The sequence below is a fragment of the Carex rostrata genome, chromosome 26 (genome assembly GCF_964058835.1).
Source record: "Carex rostrata chromosome 26, lpCarRost1.2, whole genome shotgun sequence".
Classification (NCBI taxonomy): Eukaryota; Viridiplantae; Streptophyta; class Magnoliopsida; order Poales; family Cyperaceae; genus Carex; species Carex rostrata.
This window is the reverse complement of record NC_135943.1, coordinates 2767182-2794473: the sequence shown is the minus strand read 5'-3', so window position 1 is coordinate 2794473 and position 27292 is coordinate 2767182. Positions and strand designations below refer to the sequence as shown.

General features: G+C 31.8%; 4 protein-coding genes across 5 annotated transcripts; 2 read left to right on the top strand and 2 right to left on the bottom strand.

Moving 5' to 3' along the window:
• The first annotated feature begins 5565 nt into the window (after positions 1–5565).
• LOC144544461 (sulfite exporter TauE/SafE family protein 5-like) lies at positions 5566–9535 on the top strand. Its single transcript, XM_078292969.1, has 4 exons — positions 5566–6392; positions 8217–8363; positions 8569–8718; positions 8989–9535. Exons 1-4 carry the CDS (start codon positions 5610–5612, stop codon positions 9295–9297), a joined length of 1389 nt encoding a protein of 462 aa, XP_078149095.1. The 5' UTR covers positions 5566–5609; the 3' UTR covers positions 9298–9535.
• A 2389-nt stretch (positions 9536–11924) lies between these two features.
• On the top strand, positions 11925–14709 carry PNSL3 (PsbQ-like 1). Its single transcript, XM_078293148.1, has 3 exons — positions 11925–12307; positions 12434–12723; positions 14546–14709. Exons 1-3 carry the CDS (start codon positions 12001–12003, stop codon positions 14642–14644), a joined length of 696 nt encoding a protein of 231 aa, XP_078149274.1. The 5' UTR covers positions 11925–12000; the 3' UTR covers positions 14645–14709.
• Positions 14710–16244: 1535 nt separating this feature from the next.
• LOC144544444 (F-box protein At4g09920-like) lies at positions 16245–18244 on the bottom strand. Its single transcript, XM_078292954.1, has 3 exons — positions 17294–18244; positions 17008–17175; positions 16245–16804 (listed from the first exon to the last, which is right to left on the bottom strand). The coding sequence occupies exons 1-3, from the start codon at positions 18188–18190 to the stop codon at positions 16457–16459; spliced, it is 1413 nt and encodes a 470-aa protein (XP_078149080.1). The 5' UTR covers positions 18191–18244; the 3' UTR covers positions 16245–16456.
• Positions 18245–21854: 3610 nt separating this feature from the next.
• On the bottom strand, positions 21855–26223 carry LOC144544328 (sphingosine kinase 1-like). Of its 2 annotated transcripts, XM_078292805.1 has the most exons (10): positions 25733–26223; positions 25134–25256; positions 24941–25041; positions 24101–24173; positions 23913–23999; positions 23741–23818; positions 23530–23600; positions 23021–23317; positions 22256–22378; positions 21856–22163 (listed from the first exon to the last, which is right to left on the bottom strand). In XM_078292805.1, exons 1-10 carry the CDS (start codon positions 26133–26135, stop codon positions 21972–21974), a joined length of 1548 nt encoding a protein of 515 aa, XP_078148931.1. In that variant the 5' UTR covers positions 26136–26223; the 3' UTR covers positions 21856–21971. The 2 variants fall into 2 exon arrangements, with proteins under 2 accessions (XP_078148932.1, XP_078148931.1); XM_078292806.1 differs by lacking the exon at positions 22256–22378 and having other exon boundaries at positions 21855–22163.
• Positions 26224–27292: the final 1069 nt, after the last annotated feature.

The window sequence follows — 27292 nt, the reverse complement described above, 5'->3', positions numbered from 1 at the left end:
AACAAAAAGAGGTGACTATTTAAGTATTTTTTACAAAGATATAAATACTTGTAATACTTGATATTAACACTTTCATATGTCAGTCAGTGTCATATATAAAAATACTTTCAAGTGTAGGTATAAATACTTACACGATGAGATATAAATACTTGTGTGACGACGAATCCGAAAGTATGTTATCATGAATCTCATTTGAAAGAATAAATTACATAAAAGATGTTCGTAGTTTTAGATTCGTAAAATTTCTTATAGATCATCATAAATATGGACGTGATTGAATGAAAAAAACAAATTCACCTCTAAAAACGTGTATGACCCCCCATGCAATTTGAGATTTTATTGGAGGTACAATTATTTATGTAAAAATTATTCAGGTATAAATATTTTCGTTCTTAGATATAAATACTTATGTGCATAGAGATTAATACGTTAGAAAAAAAAATAGTACTGTAATTTTTGTGGTCCCCAAAGCAGTTATAGAAGTTAAGTGCGGTGATAAATGGAGATAGAGGTGAGGAGACTATTATCATGATCCTAAAAAAAAAGGCACCCACAAATTCGATATACACGTCACCACACGTAGAATCAACGGTTCAACAAGATCATTACACATATCTATGAATTTCATTTATTTTATTTTTTTAAATAGGGACTAAATAAGGATTTCTGTGGATCAACGGTTCAACATGATTATAGTTGTAGCGGTGACATTTTGAATAAATTTCTTGTTTAATTGGGAAAAAGACGCGTATTAAGATAATATTAGGATATTAGCTCTAACCTTGTCTAGATTATGTGCATAGATGAAAAAATGGGAACATACAGAAGCATGCCTATGACCAACATCTTCCAAAAAACAAATAAATTGAAAAATATTATGAATTTAGTTGTCTATTTCATGAATGTAGACAAAATTATATATATATATATATATATGCTAGCATGCTACGCATAGCATACCTCCCCTCCGTGCAACGGCTCAATATTTGACTTTTCAAAATCCTAACAATCGATCCGAACCGTTCATCTTGTTCTCCATATTAATATGTGTTTGGAGACCAAATTTTACATTTTTTAGAATTGTTTTACTATTTTTTTTAGATTTATTGAAAATCGCTGTTTTCAGCAAATCTGGACCATAAAAAATAACGATTTTCAATAAATCTAAAAAAATAATAAAAAAATTCCAAAAAATGTAAAATTTGGTCTCCAAATACATATTAATATGGAGAACAAGATGAACAGTTCGGATCGACCGTTAGGATTTTAAAAAGTCAAATATTGAGCCGTTGCACGAAGGGGAACTATGCTATGCGTAGCATGCTAGCAGGTTCTTTTATATATATATATATATATCATTCCAAGAACTTTTGAAAGAGGCAATCCACCATGTATGTGCCAGCTGGAATGTTGGAGTTGAGTAGCACAGAAATACTACTTCTGAAAGAGGCAATCCACTTGTTTATCTTTTTTTTTTTGTTATTTTTGCTTAAAAATGATTATCTTTTCGGTTTAAAAAATTCTCTCTATTTCTTTTACTCAGGCTGTTAATTAGTTTATTTGTTTGGAAAAAAGTCTGCGGTATTTTTATTATTTCTTTTGTTTTCTGACTTGTGAGCACTTTTTTCTCTCTCTTGTGTTTGTTTATCAAGCTCATATTTAAATTATTTTTTTAATTCTAGTTTTAAAATAAATGTTGCAGCCTCCATGATGGTAGTAAGTTTGTACGCTTATTATTAATACCTTGGTTTTGCAAAATAATGTTCCTAAAAAGGAAAATCTTTTCTTGTGCATGTATAGGCCCTTGGGCCTGATTTGTCTTTTAATATCCAACATTAAATAAAAAAAAAAATTAATCTAAATATTCTAAAGAATTTAAAAACGTCCAAATTGCCGAAAATTTCGGCTGCCAAAAAAAATTGGACCGCTGAAATTTTCAACGACCGAGTAACATATTATTTTTTTACTTTAATTTCTTTGGTTTTGTCGTTTCCGTCCGAAACCGTTTTTTACATTTATGGTTTTTTTTTTATTTCATTAGAAATTTTTATGATTTTTCTTATTTTTCCTATAATAATAGTAGGAATATTTTATGTATTTCTTCAAAAAATAGTTAGAATACTATATAATTTGATTTGTTAAAAAGACTGTAACAAATAATTCGGATCGATATTTTTCATCACGATTTTTTTGCAGTTGTAAGAAAAGATAAAGTATTTCTTTATGTTACTGGAAAAAAAATAAAAATGTTATGAATCTGAGATATTGATCCCAATTTAAAAGTCACTTTTAGGTAAATACAGAAAATACTGTGATCCTTCTATTTTTGAAAAAAATAAAAAGTTTATGTTACTTTTGGCAAACGCAATGATTTATTTTTAAAAAAAAATTAAATAGATACAATATTTTAGAATTTAAATGTATTAGAAGAACCACAATATTTTTTTTATTTAATCAGAAATGAGTTTTGAACTAGAATCAATGACTCAGATTCAAAATATTTTAATTTTTTTCCAATAACACACAAATAAATATTTAATTTTTCTTGCAATTGCAAAAAATCTGACCTGAAAAATGTTGATCCGGATTATTTGTTGCAGTCTTTCTAATAAATCAAATTATATAGTATTCTATCTATTTTTGAAGAAATATATAAAATATTTTTAATATTTTAATTAAAATAAATAATAAATAATTAAATAAAAAACCCTAAATATAAAAGATTGTTTTGACATAAACTACAAAAATAAAGTGAAAAAAAATGTTACTCGGTCTTCGAAAATTCACTTTAAAATTCGCTCTTTTTTGTCTCTGAAATCGTCTCTTCTATTTCTTTTTTTCTTCTTCTTTTTCTCTTCTAATAGATTTCAGTGAATTGTGAGTGGGAGGAGAGAGAAACATGTCATTTATAAGCTATTTCATGGGAAAAAGCCACTCAAACTTTCGACGACTGTATTCTTTTGTCGGCCGCCAAAAATTTGAACGGCCTTGACATTTTATAAATTTTCCAGCTAAACTGACTCTATCTATATTTTTTTTCTATTTAATGTTAGATATTAGACTCTATTCGACTATCAGGCAGAAACAAAATTAAACTTGAGTTCAGATTCAATTTAAATGACTAAAACACTGTACATATAAAAACAAAAACACACTGATTGCTCAGCCGAACAGGCCTAAAATAAAACACGTCGGCCGTTGGTCAGCAGATTTGATGGAATTTAACTTTTTCTTTTTATGAAGTTGACAATGACGCTCAATCAATATATTTTATAAAGTTGTTTAAAGTCGATTGACAAAGGCCGCCGAGTTAGTAAGATGACTTTTAAAAGAGTCATAGAGCCATGTTTCGGGAGCGTATCCTCTCTCGAGTCAATTCCCGTAGAGTTGTGTAGAGTTTTTAATTTTATTTATTTGTTTTGGATCGGACGGATCAGATTAGATTTTGTCTGAATTGAAAAAAAATATATATATTCTTAAAATTTGTAAAATCTGATTTGGTTTGTCCGATCCGAAACGAATAGATCAGATTAAAAGCTCCACACAGCTTTATAGAATTGACTCCGCAGAGAATACGCTTCCCCATGTTTCAGGGGACACAATATAGCGAGAAATTTATGAACACCCAACATTTAATGAAATTTGGAGATAAGATTTCCATTTTTATTTTAAAAAGAAAACAATATCAAATATTGTGGATTTTTTAAAGAATTAAAGAGGGTTGAAAACTTGAAATGCCTCCATCATGCGCCTGTTTTCAATTTTTTTAATGACAAAAAATCTCCATCTTTTTTAAATCCCAACAAAAAATTATTCTCAAATTTATTAGTAAAAATAAAATCGTTAGATATGATATATATTATTTTATTCTACATGTACATAAAAATTTATACATTTTTTTATTTATTTTTTGTTTTTATATGAATTTATAAGTTTAAAATTAATATCTATAAATTATTCACATAGCATATTTTTACAAATTCTTAGTAACAAACAAAATATTATTTTATATATATATAGAGAGAGAGAAAGGTGGAGGTCAAGCATGTCAACTTCTATTTAATTGTTTATTTAATTGTCTATAAAAGACTCTCCATTCGGATTTCGAATTCATGACCTCCCACGCTGAGGGTGTTTCCCTTTGCCACTAGACAAAAGACTGGTTCTTTTGGTAACAAACAAAACATAATTAAAATATCATAATCTTTTATATTTAAATTTAGATTCCAAGTTATTAAAATTTTAAAAATAAAAATATAATGTAAACATCAAAACCTGAAATCTATATTAGCTAGAAATAGTTGGAATCAAAATATCAAATACAACACTCATATCCTAATTACATCGTTTTTTATGAACACCCAACAATACATATTTAGTAAAAATTAAATCATATGTCAATGAAAATTGATTTAGTCATGGTCAAAGAAGATCTTATAATCAAAGTCCAAAGGAAGGGTGCGGAACTTATCCAAAGCCCTTTGGATCATTTTCGTCCAAAGAGGTTGATATAGTAGTAAGTCTTTTCGTTTTTACAGAATATCGTGTACAAATAAGGAATTCAATCTTTATTTCTGAAATCTAAATCCAACATACAACATGTTATTTGAAATCACAATTTTTCCTACAAATGGAGACATCCATTGTTCTTTCTTTGATATGCAGTATATAACAATTTAATTTCGTTATTAATAAATTTGTTGTATGATTATAAAAATTTCTTCTATAATAGATAAATTTAATTATTAATTAGAGAGATTGATTTATTTATAATATAAAAAAATGAAATATCGTATATAAAATTCATTAACTCACGAAATTAAAATTGTTATTTACTTATAATTTTATGAAGTAGGTTTTTTTTTTGATAAAAGTGGGTAACCCCCACCTGTTTCATATAGAAACGGAAATATTGTTCAATACAAAATTCAATGGGTCAGGGACCTCATTGTGATTAGTTCAGCCACATACAGGTTAACCAAAACAAAACAGTAAACAATCACCAAAGAGATCAGCAAGGATCATAGTACCAAAAACAAAGCAAGTTTTAGACTAAAATTGAGATCTATTATTACTAAGCGGATTCAGAAACTGAGGATGTGGAAGAGCAATTCATATTGAATTCTTCAGAGGATGGAGACATGGGATTTGTAGAAGTTGGATAAGAGAGAGTATCTGTATCAGACTCCATTCTGGCAATTAGGTAGATTTTATGAAGTAGGTTATTACTTATATTAAACTATGATATTTTAAATTTTACATTTCTAAACAAACCAATTCATTCCATCCTGCTAGTAAGATATATAACATTTAAGATAATAATGGAGGCTTCCATTTATAAGTAATGGAAGAAAACATTACAATGGAAAGCAAGACTTGACTCCTTCATTAAAGAACAATTAATTTGCAGTATGAATCGATTAGCATCACACACACGGTGCTTATCACCCTTTGGACAAAGATGGTCCAAAGGGTTTTGGACAAGCTCCGCACCCCCAAAGGAATATGCCAGATGAAATAGCAACTATAAATGCGCACAACCTGTTGTCATGTATCTTGGAAGGAAACAACATTGCATATTTTGTACACTCCAATTCTTATCTTTCGCTATGAAATCCTCCACAACTTTTCTTTTGCAATTCCTCTCTATCTCTCTAACCTATCTGACTATCTTCTCTCTCTCCAGATCACAACTACGGAATGAATTACCAACCTCTCATCATGGCATGGAGAAAATATTACACAAACTTTCTCAATGGAGAAGCCATCAACTATTATTACAAAACAATAATCATAATTTCAACACTATCATAGCATGGATACTCTCTTTCATTGCCTCCTCTGTTTCAAGTGCTTGTGGGGTTGGTGGTGGGTCCCTCTTTCTCCCGATTCTAACTCTGGTTGCCGGATTCAGTCTCAAATCAGCCACAGCTGTCTCCTCTTTCATGGTTGTGGCCGGTGCACTTGTAAACGTAATATACGCTCTCTGTTTCTTGGATGACAAATCCCTGGTAAATTATGAAATCACCCTTCTTTCACAGCCTTGCATGCTCCTTGGTGTAAGCATAGGGGTTTTGTGCAATATCACGTTTCCCGAATGGCTCATTACGGCATTGTTTGCTGTAGTTCTTGCAAGTAGCACTGCAATGACTCTGCAATCTGGGTGCAAGATTTGGAGGTGTGAATCAGAGGAGCAGAGAGTTAGGGTTGGAGATGAGGTTGATGAGAGAGAAAGTGGGGCTGAGGTGCCACTTTTAATGGACCAGAGAGAAGGAAAGGGAAATGAATCTGGAGAGCCAAATTTGGTCCCATGGAAAGATGTGATGGTACTTGTCATGATTTGGATGTGTTTTTTTGTGCTACATGTTGTCCTTGGAGATAAACATGGCAAGGTTTGCATTTTTTTTTCTTACATTTATTGCATATTTTTTAATGCGTTAGGTTTATCAAGTTTAGTTTGACTATGTGAGAACAGACGACCAAATATTATAGTAGCACATTTATGTCCTTCCTTTATGGACATATTAGCAGTCTGACAGATTAGATCTATTTATATGTTAGCAGAGTAGGGTGTTCTTAAGTTCACCAAGTCTAAAACCCATCGAATAATCCAAATCGTTGAAATCGATCTACCTTATGAGTGATGTGTCTATGTGTAAAAATTTTAAACATTCGAATTAATTTAATATAAAGTCAAGCGATCAAAATTAGAATGTTAATAAATTAATTTAATGCATTCATTTTTTGAAACTTTTTTTTACCACTTGACTCTATGCAAAATTAATTTCAAAATTAAAAAAATATATATGTAAATGCATCAGTCGTAAGATAGGCTGGTTTTAACAGCTCAGATTCATCGTTTGAAGCCGATTCGATAAGTTTTAGATTTAAATTCAACAAGAGACTTGGTGAACTCAAGAACACCCTAGTTCTACTAATGAAAAGCATAACTAAAAATATATGAGATGCAATATGATTGCAAGATGCAGTAAGTTCTTATATAGTCGAATATGATTTTGCTTTGTCTTTTTAAGCTTGATAACCACCTAATAAACTATTTACGCATGAAGAAATAAACTCACCAATTATTATACTGATGTATTATACTGATGTACACATATATCTATTATATCAATGCAACTTGTTGGAAATCTGCTATGCAGATATGATCAAATCAAAACACATATATTTTATTTAATAGATATCAATAACTATCTTGATCTTTTGTGCTCAAATGTTTTATTTCTTAAAATACACTTTTAACTATCACTTAATAATTAATATACAATTTAAGTATTACATCAATACGTATTTGACCATTATTTCAATACACACTTATTAATTATTTTTAAAAAAAATCAGAAATAGTTAGAATCTTCTTAATAACTAGAAGTTATTTAGAAGATGATAAATTAGAGGTCAAAGAAAATATTACTTTGTCTTCTTTGTAATGTTGCTTTGTCACCACAACATTCTTTTATCTAATCAATGGTTTTGCAAGTTGTATTTACAAAAATATAAGTGTGTCATCATAAAAAAAAAAATAACAATGACATTATGCATTAGTTGAAATTCCAAAATAACACAAAGAAGTATGTCAATAATTGTGGAGGAATGATTCAGTGATTTGGACCATTTGGTCTTAGTTGCTGAGATTTCCTGCAATATATTATACTGTAATTAATCTTATCATTCCAGAAACCACATGACTATAAATTTGTCATACATCTACCAAACTCCACTAAAACATAATTTAATGATGCTCAGTTTTTGTGATGTATGGTAGGCATAGATTGCGCCAGCTGCATCATAAATAGAATATTCACAAGACTATAGATGTAGCTAAGATGGGTTGTGTTGTTTACTGTTATTAACTGGTAAAATAAATATATCACCAAAATACAAAAGCAGCATGCTGAGCTGTGTTGTTTTTGGTTTTTAATTAGGTAGCTGTCACAACAGTTTTGGAATTAGACCCTTGTACAAATCACAAATTATATAGTCTTATGTTGAGAAGACTTAGAAATATTTTGCTAGAACACTCTATTTGTAACCAGGACCAAATTATCATTTCAGAGACTTTAACCCCTTCCCTGTTATGTACAATACCAGAATGTTGGAAGGAAAAATAAATATGTTAATTAATGAACATAAACAAAGGTGGAACTCTTCTCTTTTCTTCACCAATTTTCCTAATGCTAATTTTTTTTTTTCAGGGTGTGATTGATATAAAGCCATGTGGAGTTACCTACTGGTCGATAACCATCTCCCAAATCCCCATTGCAATTGGTTTTACTGCATACATTTTGTACACCAAGAGAAAGAAACATGAACATGAAAATGATGTATGTGGTACCAACAAGGTATAACAATTGTTCCAATCTAATTTTCTATATTCAATTTCTTCCGGATTGGATTTCTAGAACCGTAAATTATTAGAAATCTCTGTTGTACTAAATAATAATCAAGCGGGTAAGTTCAAGTTCTGTTGAATCTCTTTAAGATTCTTTTTTTTTTTTTGATGTAACGGGTAAGTGCCTACTAACTTTTACCGGTTTACATAATCAGGCCAGTGCAATCAAGGGCAAGTTTGAATCCTTGCCTAGGTATGTCTTTCCTCTGGCAGCGATTTTAACTGGTGCGCTAAGCGGGTTGTTTGGAATAGGAGGCGGCTTAGTTTTGAGCCCGGTTTTTATTTTCATCGGAGTACCTCCAAAGGTACATAGCTTTTCTGGTTTCTCAATACAAAATCTTGATGCAATTCTTTCATTTCAGAACTAAACATGTTTGCTACCGGCTTGCATGTACCAGCTAAAATGGAACAAAAAACTTGTATAGTATATAGTCTGATTGAAACTAACTTTATATTTAGCACCACTAGTTTATTATCATAATTAATGGTAATTAGATCGATACTGTTATTGATTAATGAGATGATTAACTTTGTTACTTCATTCATATTTGCTATTTTACAACATAATTTTTCAGACAGCCGCAGCCACATCCTCTCTCATGGTTTTCTTCTTATCATCCATGTCAATGGCACAATACATACTGTTAGGCATGAAAAGGATCAATGAAGCAGTAATTTATGGATTAATATGCTTTGCTTCAGCATCCATTGGATTAGTGGCAATGCACAGGGTAATATCAAAATCGGGTAGGGTTTCCCTGATTGTCTTTATGGTTGCTGTGGTAATGGCGCTTAGCACCGTGATAATCACCTTGTTTGGGGCAATTGATGTGTGGAGACAGATCACTAATGGAGATTACATGGGTTTCAGGCTACTTTGTTGAAGAGGTTTTTGTTTGCATTTTTGTTGATTGTAACTTGAGTGAAGAGTTAATTGAAAAGTGACCTAGAACTTAAAATACAATAGTATATTGGGTTTCATTGTAAAATTTTCCCCAAAAGTTTTCTTGGTAATTCAGTGGGGTTGTTTTCTTTGTAAAATTATTGATGTGAAAATGAATTATACTTTTTTTTTCCTTGTTGAATTCGGAGAAACAGAAGCCAATAAACTTTAGATAATTATTTTATTTGTCGTTCATAATATACTACTATCTAATTGTAAAAATTTCTACTGAGACTCTGAGAGAGAGAGAACGCACACAATCTTCCCTAAAAGGCTTAAAAAAAAGCGAAAAAAAAACCTTGGCTACTGAAAATTGGGCTTGGAAGGGAAGACTGGTCCCTGGGCAGCAGGAGGAGGTTGCGGGTTGAGAAGAGGTGGAGTGGGTACACCCGGATCCGGTAACAAAACGGGGCTGCATGCAACATTGTACGAGTTCCCTTGATCGCAGTTGGTAGTATCAGAGGAGGCACCATCTTGTGTGGACCTGTTTCTGGGTATTCGGTGTATAATTAATGCAAACACCAGGACTAGACCAACAACCACCAGCACTGCCATGGCGATCATGAAGATCTTCGTTGCCTTCCCCACATAGCACAACATCTCTTTCTTGTTCTTTTATCAGTTTCTAATTTGTGGCGATTTATTAGAGGGCAAGGAGGGCCGGTGGCGGGTCTAAGAGATGAGATATGGTGGGGATGGTAAATAATTTTGAACGCAGTAAATTATTACAGTAAACAAGTACCGGCCGAGAAAGAGGAGGTAGCACAATTGACTAAAAAAATATTCTAGAGTTGTTATACCCAAAGGTCGAGAGTTCGATTCTTCCTCACGAACCTTGATAGCTACTACCAAGTTTTCAAAAAAAAAAAAAAATAAGTACTGGCTGCTTTGAGTACAATGCCACATTGCCAAGTGGAAGAGTCCGCATCGTCTGCATTAACTCAAAAGTTAATACATATGGCCGTTTCATTGTAAATGGAGCAGATCCGGCCTCCGCCTAAAACGGGTCTTTAATATTAGTGCGGATCTAATTTGCACAAATTTTGAAGCTGATTAGACAGTCTATATGCATTAACTCAAAAAGATTTTTTTTTGAGTTAATGCAGAGGATATGAATTTCAAGTGAAAAGGGTAATTTGTAATTTTGTATTCTCAGCATTAACTCAAAAGAAAATATTTTGAGTTAATGCATTTGGACCATCTGATTTATTTTAAAATTCGTGCAGATTAGATCCTTGCTAATATTAAAGAGCTCTTGTGTTAAAATTAAATAGCTAGATTAATTATGTTTAAAATTAGACAATCGAAATGCATTAACTCAAAAGATGCAGAGAATAAGTTGGGTTTATATCTGCAATGCCATTATGTCAGTAACTAAAAGAGCCCATTCAGTTTTAATAACATTAACAAATAGTTTCTCACAAGCTTCCTATAAGTTGGGAAGGGAGATTAGGTTTTCATAAGTTGTATATGTACTTAGCTTAATCTATAATCCGTTTCAAATTGATTTTATAAAATTAGAACGTTGAATTAATATTGTTGAATACAAAAGGCACCAAACTTAACATTGAACTTTTTTATATTAAGATCTTGTCACACAAAATAAACCATTTTTTTAAAATAATCAGGATGTACAAATTTTATTTTTGAAGTATATCAATATCAACTATATGAATAATAAAAATAAGGGATAAATATTTCACATACCCTCCGAAAACTTTTGGATTTCTTATTTATCTTCAAAGACTTTAAATTATCCTATTTAACCTCTAAGATTACCTTTCTTATTTGCCTGTGAATTATTTTAACTAAATCACATGCTTAACAATTTGTTATTCCGACTATGCCCCTTAGCCTCTAATGATGTTTCTTTCCAAATTTTAACAATTCACTCTGACACTGCCATCCTCGTTTAATTTTCAGAGCGAAATGTGTAAAAAGTGATACTGGCATACTGCTCCAATAGGAGCTAATCATAGAACAGTATTTAAGTTGTGAATCAGGGAATCAGTTTGGGTCCGATGGCCATTGGACCCAAAGTGGTTCTAACGGGTTCTCTCACCTTAGGATTTGCTTTAGAATTCTTGTGTAGGGATTTTAAAGCAGATGCGAAATTACGGACACGAATCCTAAAGTAGATCCGACAGTGAAAGAACCCGTTAGAACCACTTTGGATCCGATGGCCATCAAACCTTTCAAGTCTTTACTCTTTATGGAACTATTAAAGTTCTATGGGCTAGTCTTTAGCAGTGGGCCATTTCGGCCTCTTAATCCAGAACTGATAGAGCCCGGTTCCCTCAATTACCTAACCGCGTCCGGTTAATTCACATAACACTTTGAGAGTCGTGCTGAGACATAATGAACGGTTCAGATATAATCTGGCGTTGTCAGTACATGAGGTATCATAATTTGAACTAATGGCCCCTGTAACGCAGACATGTGGGGCCATGGGGACTAGAAATAACTTCTGTACAGAGAACTACAGCACGAAAGCCACATTAGATCCTATCAACTTGCTCATTTAAGTGGATATAGTTTGAGTGGTGTTGGTATTATTTTCTCATTTCCCTCCTCTTTCTAGCCAGATAAGAAACAGTCTCTATTAATTTATACTCTCTCAGTTCTCGCTCAAAACTAACACGCCATGGTTTCTTCTCTCTCTAGCATCAATCCAGTTGCCTCCAATTTCATCCAATGCAAACAATCACAAACTAATGTGTCAAAATTCATAGTCAGATCAACCCTTGGCACATCATCTGATTCCAGAGAAAACCAGGTTAATCCTTCTAATAATGAGAAGCTTCATATTTCAAGAAGGGTATCTTTTGGAATTGGTGCGATTGCATTGTTTCCTCAGCTGCAGACGGGACCCGCACGGGCTGATGAAGAGGTCACTGACAACGGGTGGTGGATTACTAGCCACCCGTTGCCGGTTCCAAAAGTAACAAGCAGTTAGTTCTTTTCAAATTTCTCATTTTATTCATTCAATTTTCTCTTTTCCTAAAGTCTTAGTATGTACCAGAATGCTACTGAATGAATAGTAAATTAATACCTAAAAATCAATATAACTTTAACAGAGATAACGAATGAAGAAACCGGCAAACGGTCGTTTCTTCAAACTGGAATATACATGGCGAAGATTTTACCCGAGGGGAGTGCGTATAGATTGAAGCAATGTGCATTTGATCTCTTGGCCATGAAGGATCTAATATATCAAGGTGATGTTTGGCCCCATATCAGGCGGTACTTGTGCCTCAAGTCGACCTTTATGTATTACGACTTTGACATCGTCATTAATGCTGCCACTGACGAGCAGAAACCGCCGCTCACCGACCTTGCCAATCGCCTCTTTGACAATGCTGAAATGGTAACTGTTGTATATTATCAACCATTATTGCTTGCATATATACATCTGAATGAATTATATACATATGATGGCTAAGCTTAATTGGTCACTGTAAGAAATGTCTGGTACCAAAAGAGTTTTACAAACTGGTACCAACATTCAGCACTACATAGAGTTCATATCCCAAATTTTTTTTATTTATTCTTTAAAAAAAAAATCATTTAATCCTATCTTATGAAAAATTTCATTTTTACCATGTCTACAATTTTAAATTAGGACATCAGCAAGTGGTACCGCAGCTTAAAATTGCGGACCCAAATTAATGCATTCTACTGGTCTGCAACTTTAAATTGCGGTACCAATCTACTGGTACAGCAGTTTAAAACATGTCCGAAACTGGAATTTTTCAAAAAATAGGGTTAAATGTTTTTTTTTTAAAGATGGTAAATAAAAATATTTCGGGTTCATATCACCCACTGAGAGTTTAAAGCTGGTCTACATAAATAATTACCTTTGTTGCACACCAAAAGACATGATTTGATCTAAAACAAAAGATGAACTTGTCATGCATATTCTGGTTGAACATGTGTTAAAATTTCAACTAATTTTTAATACCTCATCCGTTAATGAGTAGATGTATTGTACGACCAATTTTTATGGTATATCTATTTAATATTTTGAAATATCACCCAAAATTAGGGTATGTTTGGATGACACAGGAATAGCGCTAATTCAGAAATAGCTGCTATTCCTGACGAACTATTCTCAACACAACACGTTTGAATGAAAAAAAAATGTTATTCTCAACAAAAGAATAGCTCGGATTAGCTGCTATTCTGCTATTCCTATGAAATGTTGGGTTAGCAGCTATTTTGAACCCAGGAATAGCTGCTATTCTGAACCCAGGAATAGCTGCTATTCTGAACCCAGGAATAGCTGCTATTCTGAACCCAGGAATAGCTGCTATTCTGAACCCAGGAATAGCTGCTATTCTGAACCCAGGAATAGCTGCTATTCTGAACCCAGGAATAGCTGCTATTCTGAACCCAGGAATAGTTGCTATTCCGAGCTATTTCTTGATTCATCCAAACGCAGTCTTCTCAATATCTGAATATTTTGTTTGTAAATTTGAACCAATTAGAAAGTAATTTAACATTTTATCAAAGAATTTAAAATTCTTAATGATTGAGTTTTAACGAATTTATATAGATGACCAAAAATAACTGAATTGATAAATGTCCTATCTAAAAGATGAAGAACACATCAACAATTTTGATTTTTTTTTATTAGAAGTTTGAACAATATATTTATTATTTCAAATGAAGGAACCATAAAAGTTAGACACACTCTAGAAACTTTTTGTCTTATAAAGTTTCTCTAAGCAGTTCACTTTACACCTTAGAAATATGAGGAGAGATCCAATTACAAATTTTTTGTGACACCAAATTATATTTTTTATTTTTAAAGTTTTCAAAGTTCAAATAGTCGATCCAAACCATTCAACATAATGGATATATTAAAATGTGCTTGCATATCAAATTTTGCATTTATTTTCGAATTTTTTTACTATTTATTAATATGGGTACAAAAATTCAATGGTCTGAATATAGTGATTTTGTTAAATACTTAATAAATAGTAAAAAAATTCGAAAAAAATGTAAAATTTGATCTACAAGCACATTTTAACATAACTATCATGTTGAACGGTTTGATTCAACTGTTTGAACTTTGAAAACATAGAATTTAATCCAATGTCACCAAAAAAGGATGTAAGTGGATCCCTTCACTAGAAATATTGTACTATGTATATTATCCTTTATAACTGATTTCCAATATATGGCAGCTGTTGGCGGCAGTAGTGAAGAAGGATGAACCATTGACAAAATCAATCTATGCAGATACTGAAGTCATTTTACAAGAGGTCATGGCAAAAATGGCTTAATTAATTAAGCTTCTAAGATTTTACAAATTCTGTACCAATCCATAGAATTAGCATTAATCAAAAGTTTATTAACCTTTTCACATCAATATTTTATACAAATTCATGTGAAACCTGTTTTTATTGTCTTAGAACAAACATGTATGTACTACTCAAGGGGTTCAATTTTGAACAAAAAAAAAATTAGGGTTTAACAAACCTGTTGGTATATTAGTAACAAGTTATAGTCACAAGATTTGCGAATTATATCCGAATAATTTTTTTTTGGGTGATGCCGAACCGAACGCCGAATTATTCGGTTGACTAAACTTTGACCGAATTAAACCCGAATAATTCACGAATTTTACGTATTTTTCCTGAATTTTTTCCATAACAATTTTGTTTTTGGTTTTTTTTGCTCTCTTGCAGAACTGAGATTTCTAGTCTGGATAATTTTGAATCTTTACCGAATTATACCCGAATTATTCCCGAATCACGAATTTTTGACTTCACTGAACCGAACCCGAATAATTCATTTGTCACTATGGTAACAATATTAAGTTTATACAACACAAAACAGCCATCTAACCAATTCTGTTATGCTAACAGCTTCCTAATTACAAATCTACCCTTGAGTATAATTGCTGCACCTAATAGGCTGTTTTGAATTAAAGAAGACAATGTAGCCCAAATTACTTCACAACAATCTAAAGCCCAATTTAATTACATATCATAGTGATACAGAGCACATTTCCGTATTTTGATGTGATTTCAGCAAGTTTTGGGCTTAAAACTAGAAAGAAAAAAAATTATTAAATATTTTGCAATATTCGGCACATGAGGAGTCTCCATTGATATAAAATTTGACTCGATTGAGTGAAATACTGAAATGTCATGTTTAGTTACAGCATGACAAATACATTGTCAGTCAGTGATCTCACAGTCATGCTCAACTAATTTTGTTAGATTTTAAATTGTTTCTGAAAAAATATAGAAAATGCTTAAAATTACGAACAAATTGCAAAAACATTGCACAGTGATTAAAAAATGTTGAGATTTTTTTCTGTTTTAATCTTATACAAATTTTAAAGAGGTCCCGTAAATCTAAAGCAGGTCCGTATAAAATTTTACTCGGTTAAATTAAACTCATTTTATCTTTTGAGATATTGGAGGGGATATACACTTCCGGATTCAGATTGGATAGAAGCAATCCAAATCCAGAATGTTTAAGAACAAGAATAAAAAAATGACACCACACAATACATCATGCAAATTAGTCTTGATAAGTCACAATATGTTACATGATACTTGGTAATGTTACGAAACTTGACAGATAGACATAATTTTAAGCATTTTCTATATTTTTGTAAGAAGCAATTTAAATCTAACAAAAATAATTTGATCATGACAGCTGCCAGGTCACAGACTGACAATGCATTTGTCACGATGTAACTAAACATGACATGTCATAGGGGTGACGTGTTTTCTTCATCATTTTTGACACATCATGTCACGTGCCTGACTCACAACATATTTATTACATTATTGAAAATGTTTTCAACTTTCTGATAAGTTTTTAAGATTCATAAAATGTATAAAAAAGAAAGTACGTAACAAATCATGTCAACATTCATACATAGCTTTGAAACCAGCAATTTATTCTGTAAAATAAAAAATAAGAGACCACCAAAATCATTATCATGTTTCAAAATTGGTGCCAAAAACTTCATGAAAATCTCAATCATAACAAAACGAAACTACAAGAATTCTTGGTTCAGTGGAATATTTTCACCTCCAATTAATGGTTGCATAATCAAGATGCATTGTTTTTCCATTTCAATACTTCTCTTGATGGTAAAATCTTGTGTGTGTTGGATTCATCGTACAATCACGATCCAATGGTCCACATATAACGATTTGTGCATCTTTGGATGCCTTTGGTAGACTTGATAGTTGCTCCTGAACTGTTCTTAGAGACGAACTATTATTTGAAATGTCACATTGATTCATGACTAGAAATATCGATTCTAATACTGTAGCTTTCTCCAGGAGAAACTTCACCAATTTTAGCTCATGTGGTGAACTGTCGTAATTGGCAATTTTGATCCATTTGAGATTTTTAAATACCACATCTAGTGGTTCCAAATCGCTTATGTCATATTGTTGATCGAGATTGCTTGGAAACTACAAGATCATCAAAGAAGAAGAAATTCTTAGTAGTTTTGAGAAGAACAGAGAAGATCAATTTCACAATTGGGATCTCTCAGGCCAGTATGTATTGTTTGGCAAAATGATATTATGACCAAAATAAGTAACGATTGTGAGATAAAAGTAAATTACCACAATGAGCAAAAAATTAGAAAATCAATAGAATTGTAGAAACAAACCTGAATAAAAAGTTTCTCTAAGCATGGAAGGGGGCAAAGGTGGAAAAAGGTAAAAATGCCATTGAGATGCTCTTCACTTGTTAAATCCACAACAAGTTGCAATTCTAGTAGATTGCGTAGTTCCACCAGAAAATCATCTTCATAAAATACGCCTTCTACAAATTTATGCTGTTACAAAGAATTACCATGTCAACAACCATCATATATAAATTAAGTATCAGATTCTGTAAAAATAGAATTTACTAAAAATGAACAGAAAACTTCAGTAGAGAGATAGAGACAGTACAAATAAACTGGAGGAGCAAGTAGTCAAGATTTTAACATGCGAAAACGCTGATAATATCTTCAAAAAGTCGTCATCATTATCGTCTAATTCCGAACAAAAATAGGCATCAGTCACTTTTGATACATTACTAAAATCATGGTCGAAAGTTATTGATCCATAATACATAAATGATTCGAGTTTAGGTGCCGATATCTCCATACTGCACACACCTCTACAATCAACCATCAACAACTTTTGAAGTTTCAATTCATCCCCTACAAACTCAACCATCTCCAGATAATCACAGCTCTTAAGACAAATACTTTCAAGCGAAACACAATTTTCTAATATATTGGTTAACATTCCATCGGTTAAATTTACGTGATCAAGAGATAGGGAATTCAATCCAACCAAATTGGTCGAGTCGAAAGGTTCAGTGAAATTGCACTCTGACAAACTCAAATGGGTCAGAGAATTGCCATTAAATAGAGAATTAGTCATCACAAATGGCATTCTATCATCCATGTAGGTTATTCTGTCATAGTTTAATACCCCTAGAGACAAATCTATATCGAGTTCTTTGACCCCTTTGGCTAAAACGGTACGAACCCAGTTCTCCAATTTGGGGAAGAAATTTTCAATAGGGGAGAAGAGAATTCCAAACTTGTCGAGCTTTCTGTTTCCATGGAGCTGGAGATACCGATCTAGAGTTGCGACGAACTGCTTGGGGGATTGATTGCATGAGAAATCTTCGCCAAATTGCAGAGAGGTTGAAGAGACAAGGTTGAATTGCCAGAGATGTATCCATCTCTTTGATAAGGTGCTTGTTCTAATTGCATACTTGAGAGGTACCAAACAGAGAATGGATTGGAGGATTTCATTTGAGAGATTGCTAATTCGATCTTCACCTCTTCCCATCTTCTCTGAAAGAATGAACAGAGAAGTATAAAATGAAATTCTTTCAAATAATCCTTTGAATTACCAGTAGAATGTATTGTAAGTAAATTATGCTTCTCTTTATATAATTAGATTGTATATTTTTTTCATGATGTATTGACATCTTCTTAAAAAGGAAAATAATTATCTAATTATAAATATTGTTAAATATAAAAATACTTGCTAAGCAAGAAAGAAAATATTACCTAATTATAAATGTTGTCAAGTATAAAAATACTCGATACAAGTTTATCATGTAAGTTTATTTCTAACAACCTAATTAAAAATTAAAATCTTTATATCATACGGATTTATTTTTGCTTCATTTAGAAGATCTTCGTGGTAGGAAGGTTCAATTAAAGCACTGAATATATTTCCTGTGTTTAGAAAAGAAGAAAATGTTTCATGTGTTCAAAGTTTTTCCCCAATTTGTTATCCTTGTATCTATTACGTGTTAATTTAACTACTTTCTTTTTAATATTTTACTACCGCTTCAACAAATCAAACGAGAATTACAGTGTTTAAGCACAAAGCGGGACAAAATTAATTCATTACATACTGTACTTTTTTTAATGTGCTAATTAATGACATGAAACATATCGACACGTCTCTCAGCCGAGGAAGACAAAAAAGGAACCGAATCTTCTGTCTCTGTGGGTAGGAAATTCTTGTTTCTAAAGTTACTGACACGTTGGTTCAAAGTGGATTTTGAGACAAAATAATATTAAATATTAAAATATTAAAATCCACTCCGGACCGATGTGTCAGTAACTTTAGAGCCAAAAATTTATGCCCACAAAGAAACAAGTGATTCGGTTTTGAAAAAAAATCTATTCCAAGCTAATGTTTTTTTTTTCCATAAACTTTAAGCATAAAATAGAATTTACATGAAAACATTAATTCAATTGAAGTTGGAAAACATTAACCCAATTTCGATTTAAATGGATCGGTTCAGTTTAGACTTTTCAAAATCGATTAAACTGAATTTACCGAATTATAATGGTTCAAGTGTGTTTTATATTTTGTTTGATTCAATCATAGCTTTCTTTCTTTCATTTTGATTTAATTATTAAGAGCATCTACATATTTTGTATGAAATTAAATATTTTGTATTAAAATGTATATTTTTCGTTAATAATGTACTAATAGATTTATTTCGGTTTAAATCAAACAAACTGAAATTTACTTTGATTTATTTGAATTGTTTCTTACTCAATTGATAAATTTAATCGGTTCGATTCAGTTATATTTTTTAAAACAAAAAAATGATTTAACTAATTTACTTTGGCTTCAACCAAACTGACCATTTAAAAACCCCTGCCAGCTACTTAAATTATTTTGTTTAAACTCAGAAAAATAATCGCTGCACGCTTTTTAGTAGCAAGTTCGATACGGGACAAAAATGTTTAAAACTGTAAGCAATCGCTGATCAGAATGAACGGGACAGATCGTCTTTGTCTCCTCCAGTCGTCAGATCAAACGGCGGAAGAGCAGCCTCTGCCCACAAGTCATAATGCCAATCTCTAATTGACACATGGCATTCACCTTTCAACTCATTGATAAGGATCTTTTAATTTACTTAATTGATTATCGATGACATTCTTTCCTCTCATCTTCTATTTCAGATTTAAAAAACAAATAAGCTCCGTTCCCTTCTCTAATATCTCAATTGTGAGAAAAGAAAATTTCAAAGCTTAAACAATTTCTTGCCACAAGGATTTCTTGATTCGTGAGATTTTGTTTGACTGGTCCATAATGATGCATACAGGTCTAGATGAAATCCCATTGATATTATGTAGGTGAAATGAGCATATATAAACTTCCTCTGTTCGGTATCATTGTATGCGTGGACTGGCCAAAAGCAGAAATCATACAAAAAAATACACAAATACGAAACATTGATATGAAAATGCTTTAATAAGTAGAATAAAAATATCAAGCCATGCAATGGCCTCATGTGCAAATCAGGCCTCTCCCTTGAGTTCGATTATAATTTCATCTTTCTGATTTTTTTTTCACTTTTTTTTTCTTCTTTTTATAACTTTTTTTTTTCTTCTCTTACTATTTCATTTTGAAATTTAATAAGGCCACAAATGTATTGAGTCATCAGTATCTTTTGATCCTTATTCTTCTTAAATAAAATCATTTCTATTTTTCCTTCTCTATACCTACCCAACGAATTGTTATAATTTATATATTTAATGATACTAAAATTGACAAGAATACAAAAGTCTTCATAGTTTGTAATTGATTAGACATATGGTCTGACTTCATAATACTTAAGCTGTGTGAGGTTTTTGTAGTCAGAAAAGACACATTTAGTTGTTATATGTTTTGTAATAGACTTGTTTACTTCTCCAGAGGTTTGGAGGTGTGTGCACTGTGCAAACAACAAGTTATTTCATTTCCAATGTGACTATGTCAATTTCATATTCAACTATTATATAAAGTATAGTATCATAGAAATGTTAAAACATTTTGCAACTTGATTCAATTCAAACAAATTCTCATGAATCAAGAAATCCTTGTGGCAAGAAATTGTTTAAGTTTTGAAATTTTATTTTCTCACAGTCGAGAGATTAGACAAGGGAACGGAGCTTCTTTTTTTAACTAAATCTGAAATATAAGGTGAGAAGACAGAAAAAAGAGGAAAGAATATCTTCTATGATCAATTAAGTAAATTAAAAAATCCTCATTAATGAGTTAAAAGTTGAATGCCACGTGTCAATTATAGATTGGCTATACTCAATTATGGGCAGGATTTTTCTGCCCCTGTGGCCAGAGAATTCGGTTAGGAAATTTTTTTTTTGATAGTAATTAGCAGAAAATAAGAGAGAGAAACAGAAAGAGTACTGTTTTTTTATATGAGTAGTAAGATCGGTATGAATAGTACCGATGCTAACTTTTTTTTTTTTTTTTTTTTGCAAAGTTAGGATCGGTACTGTTCATACCGATCCTAACTTTTTTTTTTTAAACTTTGATTTATTTTAAAATATTGATTCAAACTCTGTAAAAAAAAAAAAAGTTAGGATCAGTACTGTTCATACCGATCTTACTATACATATAAAAAAAACAGTACTCTTTCTGTTTCTCTCTCTTCTTTTCTACTAATTACTACCAAAAAAAATTCCCATTCGGTTTAGTCCTACGCATTTTTTTTCTCAGGATCCCCTGCAGCATTAAATCTGTACACAAAGGTGTTGCTTAGTTATTTTATCATTTTCCTTATTAGTTATTACTTCACTCGTTCCCTTATTTTTCAAGATTCAACACATATTCAGTATATACCGTGTCATAACAGATCCGTCGAGTATATTCTGCAAAGCTGTTCCCATCAGCGGTGAGTTGTTCAGTTCCTCTGTGTTTTCTTCTCCATTCTCCATGTAAAAAGAAACTGTTCTTCTTACGGAATTCAGATACTCCCTGATATTAACCCGCTACATGCTTGATTGCTTAGATGGAGCCGTAGAAAATTCTAGAGCATAATTCGAAGAAATGAATTTTGATAATTGTCTATGTAAGCTTTCAAAAAAAAAAAAAAAAAAAAAAAAGATAATTCTCTCTATGTATATGTTCTATCTAAAGAAAATGAATTTTGATACTTTGTCAAACTAGAAACGCACTAGAACTGAACACAGTGAAAATAACAAAGATGATGCATGTAAAACAATCACTTTAGAGAAAGCACCCATTTGGTCTTTCAATACACAAAATATACATGTAAAACAATGGAGGCAAAAATTAGAAAGAAAGAGAAAAAATTTTAAATAGGGCAGAAAAGGGTAGCCAAACCCTGATCCAGTTTCATTAGAAATGGAGATCCATAATCCATTAAATTTGGATCCAGATTAGTTGCCTCGTCTCCTCTTGCAATCACCTCTCCATCCATGTCTATTATCCCTCTCACTATTGAGTCCCCGACCCGTCGGCCCGGCTCCAACTGGAGTGCTTTTACCTAATTTTCAAAAGAAAAACAATTTTAAACAGAGCTTAAGAAGATACATGCTACATAATAATTTTTATTTATTTTTTATTTGAGATTCATACCTTAAGGTAAGTGACAAAGGGAGAATTTACATGACTGCCATCTTTTATGCTGAGAAAAAGAGAGAGAAGCACCTTCTTGGGACAGTCTTTGACAATGACCAAGTCTAGACAACCATCTGAGAACTGTCATATAATTATAAAATTGTTATAAAGAAATATTGAATTGATTATAAAGAAAATGTTTTTTTTTTAAAACAAAAAATGAGTAACTAAGTAACATGAAAGAAAAGATGTACAAGAAGTGCAATGTTAAATTGTTAATTAATGCTGTTGACTAGTGATTGTGATTTCACATTGCAGTGCACACCTAACTATAGTTGACTCTTGCATCACATAAATTGAACATACTGATAAAAAATATAACATATAAATAAAGCAGATAAATCAATGTCAACAATTTATTTCAATTTTCTAAATTTAAGAAAGTGCCAAAATAATGATAGCTATATAAATGTACACACAAAGACATATGTATTGGAGACATTAAAAAAGGATTAAGACAAGATCGCGCGCGCAACAAGAATGAGAAAGTATTCGCGACGATAAAAGTGACTATCTGCGATGATATACCATTATAAAAGTGTTTTTTCTATTAGTGACGGTAGTATTCGCGACGGTATACCGACAGTATCGGTCGCGAATACCTCTCCCGTTCTAGAAGTACTATATTATTGTCTAAATAATCATATGATTAAAAGTCTAACAACATCCAAAATTAAACTTGCAGTTAAAAGATGAAGGATATATTATATATAAAAATCAAACCTGAGCTTTTGGTGCAGCCATGACATCTTTACTTGCCCAAGGAACATTATGTATCCAAACCGTAACAAAGGGTCCGTCGATGAACCGCCACTTTGATGCTTCAAACTCCGTTGAAGCGCCTCGATAACAACGCAATTTTGACCCATCACCATTTACAGAGGCTGCTTGCGAAATGACGGTTTCACCTTTCGATCCGTCAGGTTCTCGTACGGGATCTCCATACTCTTCATATCCCGGTGCTGGTACAAATCTGATCTTGCCATTGTATCTTCTCAAACCAAATATGCGCAGAAGAGACTGGACAATGTAAGAATTATAAGAAGTATATCTCAAGTACCTTTTATTTGGTACATTTTATATATTTCCTTCCTCATGTATGCTTCTAGTATTGCTCTTTTGATTTATTTCAAATGGAGGAATCAGGTGAAAGGTAGCACAACATAACAGAACAGAAACAGGGATAAATTGATCAAAACAAATAATTACTAATAAACACATAAATTATATACATAGATCTCGATCCGAGTATTTCCCATCCATCTGAGCTTCTCGGATTCGATGTCGATATCAGCCACCAAACCTACAAATTTATCAATTCAGTCGTGTTGCCGATCATACCAGCAACTTATTAATTGATTATGTATCAGCAATTTTACCAGCCAATGCTATCATCAATTTTATAAATTGAGAATTTTTGTATGCAAGTTTAAGTGTATATACCCCAAGTAAGTAATAACACACTAAAAAGCATTTTCTCTCCTTGCACAATTGATGCAACGTCCAGAGAGCATTTATGACCTATATTGATAATTACAAATCATGAATTAATATACCTTTTGAAAATTAAAATGATTTTTTTTTTTGTTTGGATGTAATGTAAGAGAAACTTTACCTCTAATAATTGCAAATGTGGCATTTGAAGCAGAGTAGTGATCTCCAACAGGATGCAAGAGAGATTTGACCATACCATTTCCTGTACCTGTAATTAATATCAATTTAATATTTAAATGACAATATTATTCTGAAGGTTTTATTAGATGAGTAATATTTGGGAATTTTAAGGGTAATTTAAGTAACAACCTCCAGGTATAATGCCAAGTGGCATTTTGATAGCTCTCTCCCAATCTTCTCTTTTCAACAGTCCATTCACAACCTAAAATTTAAAATTTAAACTTCATTATAGATAAGTTGACTTGGTATTACTGCTTCAATTACCACAAAATTATATATTTGTATTATAATATCACATTTATTTATAGTACCATGCTTATGACATATATTAAACAAAGAAATAAAACAAACTATGGCTCTAAATCTCTAAAGAAAGAGTAGAACTAGGGTGTTCTTAAGTGCACCAAGTCTAAAAGTGAACTCAAGTCTAAAACCTATCAAATCAGCTTTAAATGACAAATCCGAATCATTGAAACCCGCATACCTTATGAGTGATGCATCTATATGTGAAAATTTTAAACATTCGAATTAATTTAGTATAAAGTCAATCGGTCAAAATTAGAAGGTTAATAAATTAATTTTAATGCATTCATTTTTGAAAGTTTTTTGACAGCTTGACTTTATACTAAATTAATTTGAATGTTTAAAATTTTCACATGTAGACGCATCACTCATAAGGTAGGCAGATTTCAACGATTTAGATTCATCATTTGAAGCCGATTTGACGGGTTTTAGATTTGAGTTCACTAAAGAGTTTAGTGAACTTAAGACCACCCTAGTTCTACTCCTAAAGAAATGCACTCATAATAGTGACACTTTATGCAACAAACTATAATGATCAATTGAATAATTTTCAATTATTAATCCTAATATATGTGTTCGTATATATACTTAATATGCTATATTCATTATAGTAACCAAATGTATAAATGAAACGGTAAAAACACAAAATGAGAAATAAATTCAAACCTCAGCTAAAACCCCATCTCCACTAACAGTTACTATTCCATCGTAGTTGGTAAAATCCAGAGAATATGCAATTTCTCTGGCATGCAACCGATACCTGGTTTCTAAATAATAAAGAAAAAAAATATAAGCACACAATAAACTTTGGATTTCAACAATTAATGAAACTTATTAAAGTTGGAAAATTGAAACAAACCTTGCATTTTGAAATTGATACCAGCAGCTTCAAGTAGGGGTTTAACCTCATTTTCAAAGATTTTGGGACCCCTTTTCTTGCCACCAAATGGATTTACAATTATAAATAACTCCTGCGGCCGACCTATTTCCAGATTAAACAAAAAAATTGACTTCAACATGAAGGAAAATTGAATAAAGTGTTCTGACCAATATGATGAGAAATTAATTTCTCACACATAAATTAAAGGGAAAATTTCAAAATATCCTTCAAAAATCTCGAAATTATATATTCTTCGTAGTAAAATTCATAATATCATATATATTTACGCATTTTAAGATTTAATAGAAAATGCAATGAATTGGGTTAATATCATGCATATTCTTCAAGATTTTTGAAATGGCGTATTTTCCTTTTGAAAAAATCTCAAAATTACGTAAAATATGTATTTAAAATATTATTTATTAAAAAAAGACAATAAATTGGGTAAAATTGTAAGTTTTGAAATTTAGAAGAATAAATATGATATTCTTAATTTTAAAAAGAAAACTAAGTAATTTCGAGATATGTGAAGGATATACATGAAATTGCCGCTAAATAGAAGTAAACATAAAACATACCAAGCGAATTCATGCAGTCACTGATCAAGCGGCCCCACAAGGTCGCCATTTCCTCTGTTTCCATCTCAAAGACGAAATCTCTTCTGATTCTCTTTTTCTCTCCTAAACAATTCAACCGGGATTTCTTTTGTGCTACTATCTCAAATGCCTTAACAACAATTCTCTTAATTTTTATCTCAACCCCAAGCACATCTCTGTCAAAGTCAAGGCTTTTCTCTCCTCTTGACCTGCCATGATCGATCAAGTGCCACCTCAGCTCGCCGCCACGGGTGCCGGGTTCAGTCAACAAGCTCAGACTCGCCTTTGATAGAGAGCCATTGACAGAGACAGTCACAGTCTCTGTTTGAGTTTTTATGTTGGTGGTGGTCATCTTTTGCTTCTCTAATGGGTGATCCATGGCCATGAGAGGGAAAGAGAGAGAGGTGTTGACTAAAGAGAACTATAAAGAAAGTGTTTCTAGAGATTGGGCAAGGTAAGAGTTGACTGTTGAATCCTAGCAGGGAGGAGAAAGAAAGAAAGAGGTGCATAGCCGACAATAAAATATTCAAAGGAAGCCATTATCATAAAAAAAACAATTATTAAGATACTTTTCTTCATCACTCGGATAAACAGTTGTCAAATTTAGTACAGTTTAAGATTTGACAAGTATTGTCGTATATTAGTTATCTTTTCACGACGATATAACATGTTGTCAAAATTTTGCATAAATTGTTTTTTAATAAAAATTGAAGGTCAAGTCACCCAACTATATATTTAATATTCTTGTAATATAACAAAAGATTTCTCTCATTCAGATTTTGAACTCATAACTTCTCACACAAAGACTATGTGTCTTTGCCACTAAATCAAATGCTAGTTCTCAATTTTGCGCAAATTTGTTTATACATATTTATACTTCATAAAGGAGTTATAATGGACGCGCTTTATTTTGGATAAATTAAGGTATTTCGTGGTTACCTAAAAAAATAAGAAGAAAAGAAAAGAAAAGAAATTAGTGTGTTAAAATATTAAGCCACTATGATGTGATAGATGTGTTGTGCAAGGGGCCAAGCTAGCTTGGGGTACTTAGATCCGCAAACATAGCCTGTACATGGGGTACTTAGTCACCTCCATAATTTTCAAAAAAATTGATTATATATATGCAAATTTAATTAAATTTTTATATAGTTCAAACAGTCGATTAAAACCATTCAACATGATATTTATATTAAAATATGTTTGTAGATAAAATTTTATATTTTTGATTTTTTTTTACTATTTTGACTTTACGCATACACATTATATATATTTTATTATATATCTTTTTCATTTTGTGTTGCATGAAATCAGTAGCGTGAGATTGTAATTTAAGCGGAAGCATTGAGTGATTTGAACGATTGATTTGTTTCCGTAGATCGGATCTCATCCGCTCTCAGTCGACTAATCCGTTCCAAATTGGACAATTGATCCAAACAGCTTAGGCAGAAGCCTAAGTTGAGTGGATCCTAGAGGAGAGGAGAATGCGTGAGGTTGGATTCACAGAATAGCGAATAGCTCTCGCTCTCAACGGTAGAGCGATAA

Coding starts and splice junctions, on each gene's coding strand:
- LOC144544461 (XM_078292969.1), top strand. CDS start 5,610: ATGAAATCCTCCACAACTTTTCTTTTGCAATTCCTCTCTATCTCTCTA. Junction 8,364..8,568: donor ATGTATGTGGTACCAACAAG/GTATAACAATTG, acceptor TTACATAATCAG/GCCAGTGCAATCAAGGGCAA. Junction 8,719..8,988: donor TCATCGGAGTACCTCCAAAG/GTACATAGCTTT, acceptor ATAATTTTTCAG/ACAGCCGCAGCCACATCCTC.
- PNSL3 (XM_078293148.1), top strand. CDS start 12,001: ATGGTTTCTTCTCTCTCTAGCATCAATCCAGTTGCCTCCAATTTCATC. Junction 12,308..12,433: donor GGTTCCAAAAGTAACAAGCA/GTTAGTTCTTTT, acceptor TAACTTTAACAG/AGATAACGAATGAAGAAACC. Junction 12,724..14,545: donor TCTTTGACAATGCTGAAATG/GTAACTGTTGTA, acceptor AATATATGGCAG/CTGTTGGCGGCAGTAGTGAA.
- LOC144544444 (XM_078292954.1), bottom strand. CDS start 18,190: ATGGGAAGAGGTGAAGATCGAATTAGCAATCTCTCAAATGAAATCCTC. Junction 17,176..17,293: donor CTTGCTCCTCCAGTTTATTT/GTACTGTCTCTA, acceptor TCTTTGTAACAG/CATAAATTTGTAGAAGGCGT. Junction 16,805..17,007: donor TAGAGAAACTTTTTATTCAG/GTTTGTTTCTAC, acceptor ATGATCTTGTAG/TTTCCAAGCAATCTCGATCA.
- LOC144544328 (XM_078292805.1), bottom strand. CDS start 26,135: ATGGCCATGGATCACCCATTAGAGAAGCAAAAGATGACCACCACCAAC. Junction 25,257..25,732: donor TGACTGCATGAATTCGCTTG/GTATGTTTTATG, acceptor ATCTGGAAATAG/GTCGGCCGCAGGAGTTATTT. Junction 22,164..22,255: donor CCTTTGTCACTTACCTTAAG/GTATGAATCTCA, acceptor TTTGAAAATTAG/GTAAAAGCACTCCAGTTGGA.